Below are 13,153 nucleotides of genomic sequence, written 5' to 3'. Positions count from 1 at the left end.
AGATAAGACAGGATCCACCACTGACAATAGGTGATTGTCAAAGCTTATCTATTCTTTCCTTGTGCAATGACCTCTGCTCAGGTCACAGAGCGTGCCTAGAAAACTCTCCCAAAGAAGTCAATGAGATCGCCTCCTGACCATTGTGTCTATAGACCATGGGGCTGCCATAAAGCAAGTCTCTTAATGCTTTCTAAATGATGTTAAGAACAGCTCAGGTAAGATGGCCGCCCCCATAATCATGTTCCGAATATAGAATAAACAAATCTACAATCAGAAAATAAAAAGAGATTAGAAAAAAGTATATGCGCTATAATCTGGTTTTAACTGACAGAAATAAATGTTGGTGACATTTCCTTTAAAGATAAATTTGTGTGAAGCAACTATGAGGCAACCTGGAACATGTTGCTATGACACCAATGTGAACATTTCCTAATAGCTAAGAAACAAATAGATGTAATACTAGCGCTCCCGCCACCGACTGGTGGTCAATCCTTTCATTAACACTAGGTTTGTACGGGTGGATTGACGACCACCGAAATATTATATAGGTATATGGATAAAAGAGCTGTAAACCTGCGCTGACTAAAAGTGCTCAGATATGTCCAATGTTCCTGGTTAATATATATTATTACTTAGTCACAGTTAAAGTTTTTACCTGCTCCAGGCGTGCTCAGGTAAGCCGGATTACATACAAGCTGGTTGGTGCTTGCGTCCTCTCGTGGTCATTCCACGGTAGCTTCGCGATATCTTCAGGCTTCTGTCAAGCAGCTCCGGCCGGTAGATCGCGCGTGTGGATAGAAGCCGCTTGATGTTGTCAGGGAGACAGCTTCTTCTGTGTGACGTCACACTGTGCTTGCTACGGATGCCTCCTAGGTCCACACTACTGCCTGCATTTCGAAATTCACGGATTTCTTCCTCAGGGCTTCAACATGAAGCGGCTTCTACCCACACGCGCGAGCTACCGGCCAGTGCCGCGCGCACGTGAGTGACAGAAGCCTGAAGATATCGCGAAGCTACTGTGGAATGACCGCGAGAGGACGCAAGCACCAACCAGCTTTTATGTAATCCGGCTTACCTGAGCACGCCTGGAGCAGGTAAAATCTTTAACTGTGACTAAGTAATAATATATATAAACCAGGAACATTGGACATATTTCAACACTTTTAGTCAGCGCGGGTTTACAGCTCTTTTATCCATTTCCTAATAACTGCATTTGCCCAATTGAGGCAGTGGAGGCTCCTGTGTGTCCTTGTTTATCCTCTGTTGTCAAAATGGCAGAAATACAGCTCAAAAATCTGAAATAAACTAAATTCCCAAATCAGCTAATCAGTGAACCTGAAAAAATGCATCTCTGATTTATTAATATAGTCATATTCTAAGCAATGCAAATGTTCCAGGCCCTTATAAACTCCTTACAGATGTGCTCCTGAATGGCTGCCTTGTGAGTTTGATTTTGTGTGTGTGGTAGAAGTGATATCACTGTCATGTGTTATCTTTTACTGATTCTTCTGTGTTGTGTAATGGAAATAGATAGCCAGAATACACTCTGCCATAGAACATAGTGCCTCTGTTTAAATTGCAGTTCCTTCATGACACTAGATCAGGGATGGCCAGCCTGAGGCTCTCCAGCTGTTGCAAAACTACAACTCCCAGCATGCCCAGACTGCCTACAGATAGCAGCCTACAGCAGGGCATGGTGGGAGTTGTAGTTTTACAACAGCTGGAGAGCCGTAGGTTGGCCATGCCTGCACTAGATGATGGTCTATGTCTTCAGTATGGCTAGAAATGTGGGGTTGTGCAAAGATGTCCCTTGTGAAAGGGACAAACTGTTGAAATTACACTGCGCCAACTCTACAAAGGAGACAATGTGCAGGTAATATTGAAGTGGAAGCAGTGCTCACACTAGCACCGCTACCCCTTCAAACAGCTGATTGGCAGGGGTGCCGGGAATCAGAACCCTGCTAATTTGATATTGATGATCCATCCTGAAGGATAGGTCATCAATTTTTTTGCACTGCACAATTCCCTTAAAGGAGTTGTCCACTTTTTATTATTGATGACCTCAGGATAGGTCATTAATATCAGATCAGCGGGGCTTCAACACCCGGCACCCCTGTCGATCAGCTGTTTAAAGATAAGGAGCACTGCCTTCTCTGCTCTGTTTACCTACTCACCACAGCAATTGCAGTGGTGAGCAGGGGTAATTACAACTATGGTGTTCCCATTCACTTCTATGGGACAGCTCCTTCCTATTCACTTGAATAGACAGAGCTGTACCATAGAAGTGAATGGGGACACCATACTTAGAATTACACATGCTCACCACTGCAATTGCTGCGGTGAGCAGGTAAACAGAGAAGAGAAGGCTTGTATGAGCTCTGCCTTCTCTTCAAACAGCTAATCGGTGAGGGTGCCAGGAGTCGGACCCCCGCCGATCTGATATTGATGGCCTACCCTAAGGAAAGGTCTTCAATAGTAAAATGCGGACAACCCCTTTAAGTGAATAAGAGCAGAGCTGTAATACCATTCACAACTACTATGCAGTGTATAGAGCCTGTGCACCAAGCCACTGTGCACCCCTGTGGTGGATGCAGGCAGAATTTTATCATTTAACTCTATGACTATGGAGTCATGTGTCAGAAAAAATGGGGCCCTGGTTTCTGTAAAGATCCAATAAAGGGGTTCTCTGGGAATTAATAAAATAGAATGACTGAAAATACTTAAATATTACTTTATTATAAATATATTCCCAAATACCTTTCATTAGTTATAATGGCTCGTTTTGTCTGGGAGCAATCATTAGGAGAAATAAAATGGCTGCCGTTTTATTAGTACACACAAAAGCTGTCCTAATCATACAGGAGTACAAGTTACTCCACAACACTGAGCTAAAGATCTACATCATCCTTCTCTCTGCTCTGCTTGTCAGGGATTATGAATACAGTTGATAAGATCTTCAGCTGAGTCTCTGTAGGAATGGAGTTCATGAGGAGACAGCTGAAGTACAAAGAGGACAGACTGGTGGGGATGTGGCTAATGAGCAGCAGCTCTTTTGCGCTCTCTCTATTACCACAGCCCTTCATTACCATAGTCTGTCTTGTCTATCCTTTTTGTACTTCAGCTGTCTCCATTCCTAAAGATATTCAGCTGAAGATCTTATCATCTCTATTCAGGATCTGGAGGATGAGGCAGCTCTTTAGCTCATTGTTGTGAAGTAACTTGTCCTGCTGTGTGATTAGGACAGGTTTTGTCTGTACTAATAGGACAGCGGCCATTTTATTGCCCCTGGTCGTTGCTTCCTAGACAAAACGAGCCATTATAACTGATGAAAGGTATTTGGGAATATACAGTATTTAAGCAATATTCAGTAATTTTATTTTAAGAATTCCCGTAGCACCTCTTTAAGAAAAGAATCAGATCGATACAGAATTTTAGACTTAAAAGGGTTATCCGACTATTTCTAACTGATGGGACCCCCAGCGATCAGCAGTTTGAAAAGGCCTGATGCTCCTTCTCGCTGCTTACCTCAGGTCGGGGACATCACAACCATTGGTCACGCCGCCTACGAGCAGCTCAGCCCCCTTGAATTGAATGGGTCTGAGTTGTGATACCAAGCACAGCTCCTATACAATGTACGGCGCTGTGCTTGGTAAGCTATAAGGAGGCAGCGACGCTCACAGGAGCGCCAGTGCCTTCTCAAACAGCTAATTGAGAGGGTCTCGTGTGTCGGACCCCCACTGATAAGATACTGATGACCTCCTATCCAGGGGATTGGTCATCAATTAGAAATAGTCGGATAACTCTTTAAGTAAGACAAAATGTTCACTTTAAATTTATACTGTTCTATTTGGGTGCATGCTGTATGATTTTTATACAGTATATGACATTTGCATGCAGTCTTGTTATGTATACTTGTCACTGCCATACGCCTTTATGACCTGTTCAAATAGTTCAATAAAACTTATTTTAAAAAGCCAAGAAAGTACATTTATATTAAAAAGAAGTCAAGGCGCATTGATAGCTCCAGGAAATGTGTGAACAGAACATGAGAAACATCTGTATGTAATAATGGGTTGTGATATCTATGGTAATAGCCATAAAAGGGAACGTTCCTCACTTTACAGATCTGCGCACAGAGCAGGTATTTGTATTTTACAGAATACAGCTTTCTGCGAAATGTCATCATGGTGATAACTAATGCAAATCTGTCTTCTTCTTTTTTTTTAACAGTCACTCAAGGACTTATTAGCTTTCACAAGGAACGCTATTGTTTAACTCCAGAATGCATTGAAGCCGGTAAGACTGAACAGCCAGATGCAATAATATGTAATCCCTTAAGCAACTGTGAAAAGTCGTATGAATACAACTCTTAATTTTCTTCATTTCCTAAGTCTATGGACTATTAGCACCGAGCCTTCTAAATTTCTTCTCTTTCTATATTGTTATCAGTACCCATTTTAGGATCATAATCTCTACTTCAACTGGCCTTGCTAAAATAGCAAATAACCTAATATTGAGATGAGATCATCTCTGCACGTCCGCAAAATGGGTCCGCATCCGTTCCGCAATTTTGCGGAACGGGTGCAGACCTATTCATTTTCAATGGGGCCGGAATGTGCTGTCCGCATCCGCATTTGTGGATCCGCACTTCCGCATCCGTGCTTTCGTTTCAGCAAAAAAATAGAACATGTCCTATTCTTGTCCGCAATTGCGGACAAGATTAGGCATTTTCTATTATAGTGCCGGCAATGTGCGGTCCGCAAATTGCGGAATGCATATTGCCGGTGTCCGTGTTTTGCGGATCCGCAAAACACTTACAGACGTGTGAATGGACCCTTAAAGGGGTTTTCCGGGACTACAATAGTGATTAGGGTACATCATTAAAAAGGTTTTCTGAGACTTTACTACTGATGACCTTTCCTTAGGATAGGTCATCAGTATCTGATGGATGGGGGTCTGACACCCAGGACAGCTGTCAGCTGTTTTGAGAAGGCACCGTTGCTCGCAGTAGCGCTGCGGCTTTTTCTTTGCTCACCAGGCACAGCGCTGTACATTGTATAGCAGCTGTGTTTGGTATCGCGCTCAGCCACATTCACTTCAATGGAGCAGAGCTGCACGTAGGCCGTGCGACTGATGAACGTGATGTCACATGGCCTAGGGAAAGCTGACAGAAGGCCAAGATCCGTGGTGTCGGACACCCACCTATCAGATACTGATAACCTATCCAGAAGATAGGTCATCACAGTAAAAATATCTCAGAAAACCCCTTTAATATCCGACTCCTGGCACCCCCACCTATCAGCTGTTTGAAGAGACCACAGCACTCTGGTGAGCACTTCTGCATATTCTTAGGCCAGTGACATGGCCTAGGCGCAGCTCAGTCCTACCCAAGTAATTGGGCTTTGGCTACAATTCAAAGCACAGCTGCTATACAATGAAAGGTATTGTGCTAGGCATAATGTCAGGTGGAAGCAGCGCTTACCGCTGGTTCCATATGAAGATATTTGGGGCAGCAATGATTCAAACACCAAAAGTACTTTAAATACTAACCCCCTGATGATCAGGGTGTGTTTTGTCATCTCATCATTAGGGGACCCTTCGAACAAACTAATATTTTGTGCACAGGAGTCAAACTCTTAATTAACAGACACTGCTTTGCTGTTCGATGCATTTTTGCGCTATTGTTAAAGGGGTTATCCCATTGTTACTGTAGAAAATAAAATTCAGACATCATATAGTACATTATAATCTATTTCTAACAAAGCTACAACCAGAGCTGTACTTTACATGGATCCAGAGATCTTCTCATTCATTGCTATAATTGAGCCACCAGATTCATTTCCAGCTGGCAGCTCAGTTGGCGTGTCCTTTCTCAAGGGACGTGTCCTTATGCTGAAGCTGGTGACAGTTGAAGGATGGCATTGAGCATGTGCGTCCACCTCACTAAGGAGGCCAGAGAAATTAGCAAAAGAACAAACAGCAGGTGGCGCTATACAGATAGATTTCATTGAACAACTCTGTAGCTATAATACATTTTTAATTATATGCAGTTAAAAAAGTATTCAGATACAGTTGCTAGCTTGAAAAATTTTGCATATTTTCCGTGGGACAACCCCTTTAATGATAGATAGCGATTTCTTTAGGTGCACAGTTTAGAATTATTAAACTTTTAAACACATCAATAAACTAAAGAAACAGAATTTTCCATGTTCTAAAGCATTTATATTTTTAATCATGGAACACGAAACTGAAAAGGTCCTTAGCACTTATTTTTAAGGATAATACATGGATGTTAGGTGCATGATGGATTGGTTGGCAATGCTTTTTTTAGTATTTTTTTCTTAAAATTCACAATTAATATCTTTACAATAAACCAATACAATATACATATATTATTCCCAACAATATTATTCTGTGTCTCTTGAACCTTAATTTATCAAGAAAACAAGTAAAGACAGAGTACAACAGACCATAATGATATTAATTCATTTTTATTAAATCATCCAAAATAAGACAAGAATGCTTAATACAGATATACACCCACAATACAGGCGATATCATGGTAGTTACACTGCCATACAATTTACACGTAAAGTATGCAAAACACAGTAAATACATATAATTGGCTATACATACTGTATGGTTCCAAAATGCTTACATATAAGTATGTACTATATTATGAGAGAGACAGCACCAGAGAATGGCGAAGATAAACCAAGCAACGATGGAGGACTGTTTCCCCAATTTAGGTCCCCCATTAGGTCCTTGCTTCATCAGTGGACTCTTAGAACTTTTGATGTTAGGGTTGAAGAGGACCTGTACCCCACCCTGACATGTCAGTTTCATTAATCAGTTGCATTCCTCATGTAATAGCAATTCTGGAGCATCTATTCTTATTACTCTATGATGTACCATTCTTGTATTATTCCTGCTAGAAGTTATGAATTAATTGCTAGCAGTTTGCAATGAAGGTCCATATGGGTATTATCAGTTGGGGAGTTGTCCCTTCACAGTGTGACACTATCCAATCAGTGCTGCCACTGTCAGATTGTGCAGAGGAAAACTGTTAGCACTCAGTTGGACCTTCACTGCAGATCTAGTTCCCCAGAACAGGGTACCTGCAAACTGTTCTTGTTATATAATATTATGCAATGTCATTTAAATGCTATTTTATGTGTTCCTACCTTGTAATCTACCCAGCATAGTTTTTGTATGGATGAGACAGGGTTAATTATCATAATCGGGCTCTGCAGGAAGTTGGGTATGGGTTCTGATCTACCATTAGATCAGTGTAGCTAGTTGATTGTTAGCAGAGGAAGAGAGAGGAAGCTGCTATACATACTCCACTTCTCATAGGTCTGGACCAAAGTTACAGAGAATCACCTTCTCTGAGGATTATCTACTGAGAGAAAGACCTCACCATTTGTACAGCACTCCAGAAAAAGAGAAAGAACCAAGAAGGTCCAGAATCTTAATGGCCGAGCATTAGAATCAGTAATGTATTTTCTGATGGCTTTACTGCTGTTAGACAGTCATTGCTGATTCACCCTTCACCATTGGGCATGGTCTGGTAGTCATATGTGGACCCTGTATATTGCCAGCCATATTGTTAGCCAGTAATATTGCCAGCCTTAGATTCAGCAGAGAGACTCTGGGAAGACAGAGGGGAAAGAGTACTGTAAGTCCCTTTCTTACTCAAACCCATACATCTAGGAATATGTGCACTGTGAACTGTTGGAATAGTGTTTTGATATCGTTGTATGTACGACAACTCCCATTCTGCACTTCAGTAAAGAGAGATGTTTATATTCCACAACTGGCCTGGTTACTGACTCCTGCCCCATAGGCTGGCCATTGCACCCTACAACTCCTGCCTTGCACCTGCACCAAACCTACGACATCAAGAGCACTCCAACTACCATCAGACAGGTGCCCCAACATCAAAGTGTGCCCCGAGGGAAGAAAGGGTGTACCCTCTTAACACTATCCTGGCCCTAGGTAGCATCAGCTTGAGGATTACCCCTGTGATTGACTCTTATAACCATAGCCACTACCACTCCCATCCTCCCCTCCGCTCCTCCAAGGCTTGTGGCACAAACTGCTAATATTTCATTCATAACTATTAGCATGAATATAAATAGAATGGCACACCATATCTCCAGATACTCCAGAATTGTTATTACATGGGGAATATAAGAAGTTACTAAAACAGACATGTCAGGAGAGGCCAAACTTGGGTTTGTGCCTCATTAACGAAATCGAGTTCAGCTTTGGATTTTGAGACAGTGTATGCGCAGAACTGAACTGTAATGTCACAGGCACGAGACTAAGTAAGTCTCACTTTACTTGTGTCTAGAAAAAGAAGGCCTCAGCGGAACCCACACATTTTACTGTGGTACGGAGTGCATACTATAAACACATTTTTTAAACGAATCAGGTTCAGATAGAACAGTCAACACTACCACAAGGCATTGTGCTTGGTTTATCAGTGAAGTTCCTGGTGACAGACTGGCCTAACATATTAATCCAGTTTCAACATTTCAATAGAAAAATTTAAATGTGATCAACCTTCATCTAAAGGCAGAATATAGGATTGAGAAATGCTTATAAAAGGTCCTATAATTCTTGTTTAAACAGGCCCTAGAAAGAGCTATGAACCTATACTCGAAGTAATAATTTTAAAGGAATTGTCCCATCTTGCCCTTTCACAATAAGCATTGGCCATAGCAGTAAATTCCCTTATCAGTAAATTGGAGCTATGCTGTTTCCGTTTCCCCTTGTCAGCCAGATCTTCTGTGCTGTCCACATAGAGGTCCTGTCAATAAGATGGAGGGTCATGTGACCAGGCAAATCACTCAGTCTTATCCATTCAAACACATTACACCTGCACTAAACTCCCAACATTTCAAGTGCAGATGGTGGGAGCAGTGTATTGGAATGGAGGAGACTGAGTGATTTACCTGGTCATATGATGCTCCATCAGCAGTAATTATATGGACAAGACCTCTATGCGGACAGAACAAAAATATAACCAGCAAGGAGAATACCTTATGAAATATGATATATAATATAAGGCTATGTTAGTAAGTGCCATATAGAAATCTTACATACTAACAGTAGCCAGAAAGTGGCCAACTTAAAGAAATGACTGCATTTTAAATTTGGCATTATGAATAGTGATGGACAGCATAGGCAATATTCGTTTTCACAATATTTTGCAAATTGTTGGCCTAATATTCGCCATAAATTAGCAAATTCTATAATTCATGAGCTCCAGTCATTATTTTCTTGATTGCGAAAATCAGCAATGTAATTTGCGCGTATTGCGAGCGCAATACAGGCGTGGCTCACTTTTGCTACATTTGTCAAGCTGCTAGACGTTTCCTGAGACTGGAGAAAATGGTTGGCAGCAGCTTTCGTGACTGTGAGGAAAAACTCCTGATAGAGTGCTCCAATATATTCGCGATTGCGCAAATCGGCACTAATGATGCGCATATTTTTGGCGCAATTCATGCAACTTCACATTTTATCAGGTCTGAGTAGATATTATTGATTGTTGCACTAAGTATTGTTGTGACATCAGAGCACTATGTCTGTAGCATATAAAACAGACAGCAAATGATTATTATTATTTTTTTCAAAGATGAAAGACAAAGACACTAATCCCTATCACAGCACAGTAATTCCTATCACACTACCTAACACCCTGCCCTGGAACAGCTACACTATATCACTATCTAAAATACACTGACTATCTCCAACTAACTATCTGTATTATATATATGAGCTAACTAACTATCTAATGTAATTGAATAAGGATCCAGATAACTCAGCAAAGCACAGAGCACAGCACTGCTCTTTCTCTCACAACTGCAAAAAACTGCAGAAAGTGGCTGCTGGGGAGTTTCCTGTATAGTAAGGGGTAGGCAACTTTCCTATGAATTGTTGCTAAGCTCAGACAAAGATATTGCAGTCTTCTCATTGGCCCACAAGGAAGAAGCAGTAGTACTGCTAAAAACAAAACAAGAATATTCGCGATTACAAATATATAGCACTATATTATAGATCTTTGTGAATTCTCAAAGTGCCTATATTCGCGCTAAAAATTTGCAATTAGAATATTCGCGATCAACACTAATTATGATCAGAGTATAAGTGGCCTTCAAAACTTCTCTAAAGAACCTGTCACCTGTCACCAGCTCTTCAGTTCCAGCATTAGTCTACCTTCTCTGCTTGTGGTCTTGCTGAACAAGAAGTGTGACATGCCGTCTACATGCATGTCACCATTGACAACCATTCAATGGCCTCAGCAAAGGTAGCAGTCTGCGCATGCTACTGTTAACTGGAGAGCTGGTTCCAAGACTGGAGGTATGTGGCAGTGATGAGTTACAGAATTCTGTCCTGAAAGCATAGTCAGAGCCAACTAAAACTCCTAATTAGCACGGAAGGAGAGCTGCACCCGCCCAAGGCATGCTGACCAAGTAGACCTATATTACTGTGTTATGTCCAGTTCACTTGCAATTTCACAGAGAGGCCATGCATTTCTCATAGAAAGCTCTTAGCATGACTACCTCTGATTTTCTCTTTGGGTTAGATGTTGACGTTTCACAAGAAAGTGATGGCGGCGAAATGTATATTGGGGTTCCTTGGTGCTCATTCACTAGACGGTATATCTATTATCTCCTTTGTGTGCAGTTAGCTGAGATTCTGGTTTTATAATTTGTGTCTATAGTATTATTCTACTGTATTTGAACTTTGCCATAAATGAATGCTCTTTGGCACTTTATGCACAAATACTTGTGTACTAGTTAAAGATGACACATTTTCTTTGTATTTTAAGCAAAATCCATTTTTTTTGTTTCATCTTTTACATTTTCAAAATAACAAAGAAAAAAGGGCCTAAAGCAAAACTTGGGGACACTGCATGGTTAGTACCTAGTAGCACCCCCTTTGGTAAGCTTTTTGTAGCTAGCCAAGAGTATTTCAATTCTTGTTTGAGGGATTTTCATCCATTCTTCCTTGCAAAAGTCTTCTAGTTCTGTGTGTCCAAGGGCCATCTTGCACTCACTGCTCTTTTTAGGTATATCCACAGATTTTCAATGATGCTCAGATCAAGAGACTGTGAGGCCATGGTAAAACCTTCTGCTTGAGCCTTTTGATATAGTTTTTAGGTTGCCATTTCCTCAGTTTAAATGTAATTAAGAAATGGCAGTTAACAAGACCACTGGTCAAGATCTGGAAAACTAAGAAAAATGTCAGATACAGCTGCTTTTGGAATTGCTAGAAAGGCAAATCAAAACACCCTCTTGACTGCAAAAGACCTTCTGGAAGATTTAGCAGAAACCGGACTTGTGGCACATTGTTCTACTGTTCAGCGACCCCTGCACAAATATGGCCTTCATTGAAGAGTCATCTGAAGAAAACCTCTCCTGCATCCTCACCACAAAATTCAGCATCAGAAGTTTGCAAAAGAACATTTTAACAAGCCTGATTCAGTTTGGAACACCCTCTTGACTGCAAAAGACCTTCTGGAAGATTTAGCAGAAACCGGACTTGTGGCACATTGTTCTACTGTTCAGCGACCCCTGCACAAATATGGCCTTCATTGAAGAGTCATCTGAAGAAAACCTCTCCTGCATCCTCACCACAAAATTCAGCATCAGAAGTTTGCAAAAGAACATTTTAACAAGCCTGATTCAGTTTGGAAACAAGTACTGTGGCTGCAATGAGCAAAGTATGTTTGGAGATAAAACGACACAGAATTTTATGAAAAGAACACCTCTCCAACCATTAAGCATGGGGGTGGATCAATCATGCCTTAGGGTTGTGTTGCAGCAAATGACACGGAACATTTCAGGAGTATAGAGAAAATTGGATTCAATAAAATTGCGGCAAATTCTGAAAGCAAACATAACACCAACTGTAAAAAAAAAAACATGGCCCTCACAGTCCCCTGATCTGAACATCTTTCAAAATCTGTGGATAGACCGCCAAAGAGCAGTGCATGGAAGACGGCCCCGGAATCTCACAGATCTGGAAGACTTTTGCAAGGAAAAATGGATGAAAATCCCTCAAACAAGAATTGAAAGACTCTTGGCTGGCTATAAAAAGCATTTACAAGCTGTGATACTTGCACAAGGGGTGCTACTAGGTACCTAACCATGCAAGTTTTGCTTCAAGCCCTTTGTCTTTTTTATTATTTTGAAAATGTAAAAGATGAAAAAAAATAAAAATGTTTTTTCTTAAAATACAAAGGGAATGTGTCATCTTTAACTTTATGACTTTTGGGGATCATTTCATCTTAAACTTGCTTAACTGTTCACAGTAACAGCAATTTTGACCAGAGGTGACCAAACTTTTGTATGCCCTTGTATATAGCTATATCTTTCTAGACAGTGGAGGAGGAAACTGGGGGCATTACATACCATATGTATCTAGTGCTATATATGAGGGACTATTTTGTATAAAGGGGAGGAACGGCCTAAGAAGAGCTAACTGAAATGCATCATGGGAGATGCCGGTGCTTGACGAACTGCTGCCCTCCCACAGAAAAGGAAGAAATTCCTCCAGATATGCGAGTAGGAAAAGAGTTTTAAATGTGTGGGATATCGCCTTTATTGTGGGTTGTAGCAGTCTTCCCTCCACAATAGATAGTGTTGAGCGCGAATATTCGAATATCGAATTTTTTTCGCAAATATCGGCACTTCGCTAATTCGCGAATATTTTGAATATAGTGATATAAATTCGATATTTCGAATATTCTTTTTTTTTTTTATTGTTATATTTTTTTCTTTCCCACTTCCCTAAAGTTGTTCTTACCTGTCCTTTGGATTCCTGGCTGCTCCAGTCAGTGCCCGTTGCCGCTTCTGCCGACTTCCGTGCTCATGGAGCGTCCCCATCACCATGGGAACGTCTCCATATACTAGAATGTACTGTCGGATTTGAGAATTACGTGAAAAATCGCAATTCGATTATTTCAAGTTATAATAATCGAATTTCGATTTTAACTTAGCACTGCTATATTTAATTCTAGCCTAATATGGAATATAGCAGTGCTAAGTTAAAATCGAAATTCGATTATTATAACTTGAATTGATCGAATTGCGATTTCAACTTGGACCTGGTTTACTATGGTTGGCTTGGTAGAATTAGC

General features: G+C 40.9%; 1 protein-coding gene across 1 annotated transcript in view; it reads left to right on the top strand.

Annotated features, from left to right (window-relative positions):
* The window catches only part of PHEX (phosphate regulating endopeptidase homolog X-linked), a 286,267-nt gene that overhangs the window by 12,980 nt on the left and 260,134 nt on the right, over positions 1 to 13,153 (top strand). The window contains exon 2 of the mRNA XM_040423656.1: positions 4,231 to 4,296. Coding sequence (XP_040279590.1) covers positions 4,231 to 4,296 — 66 coding nt within the window. The remainder of the gene's footprint in view (positions 1 to 4,230; positions 4,297 to 13,153) is intronic.

Source organism: Bufo bufo, chromosome 3 (assembly GCF_905171765.1).
Source record: "Bufo bufo chromosome 3, aBufBuf1.1, whole genome shotgun sequence".
Lineage (NCBI taxonomy): Eukaryota > Metazoa > Chordata > Amphibia > Anura > Bufonidae > Bufo > Bufo bufo.
Note: the sequence above shows the minus strand (reverse complement) of the source record. Positions and strands in the feature narration are given on the sequence as shown.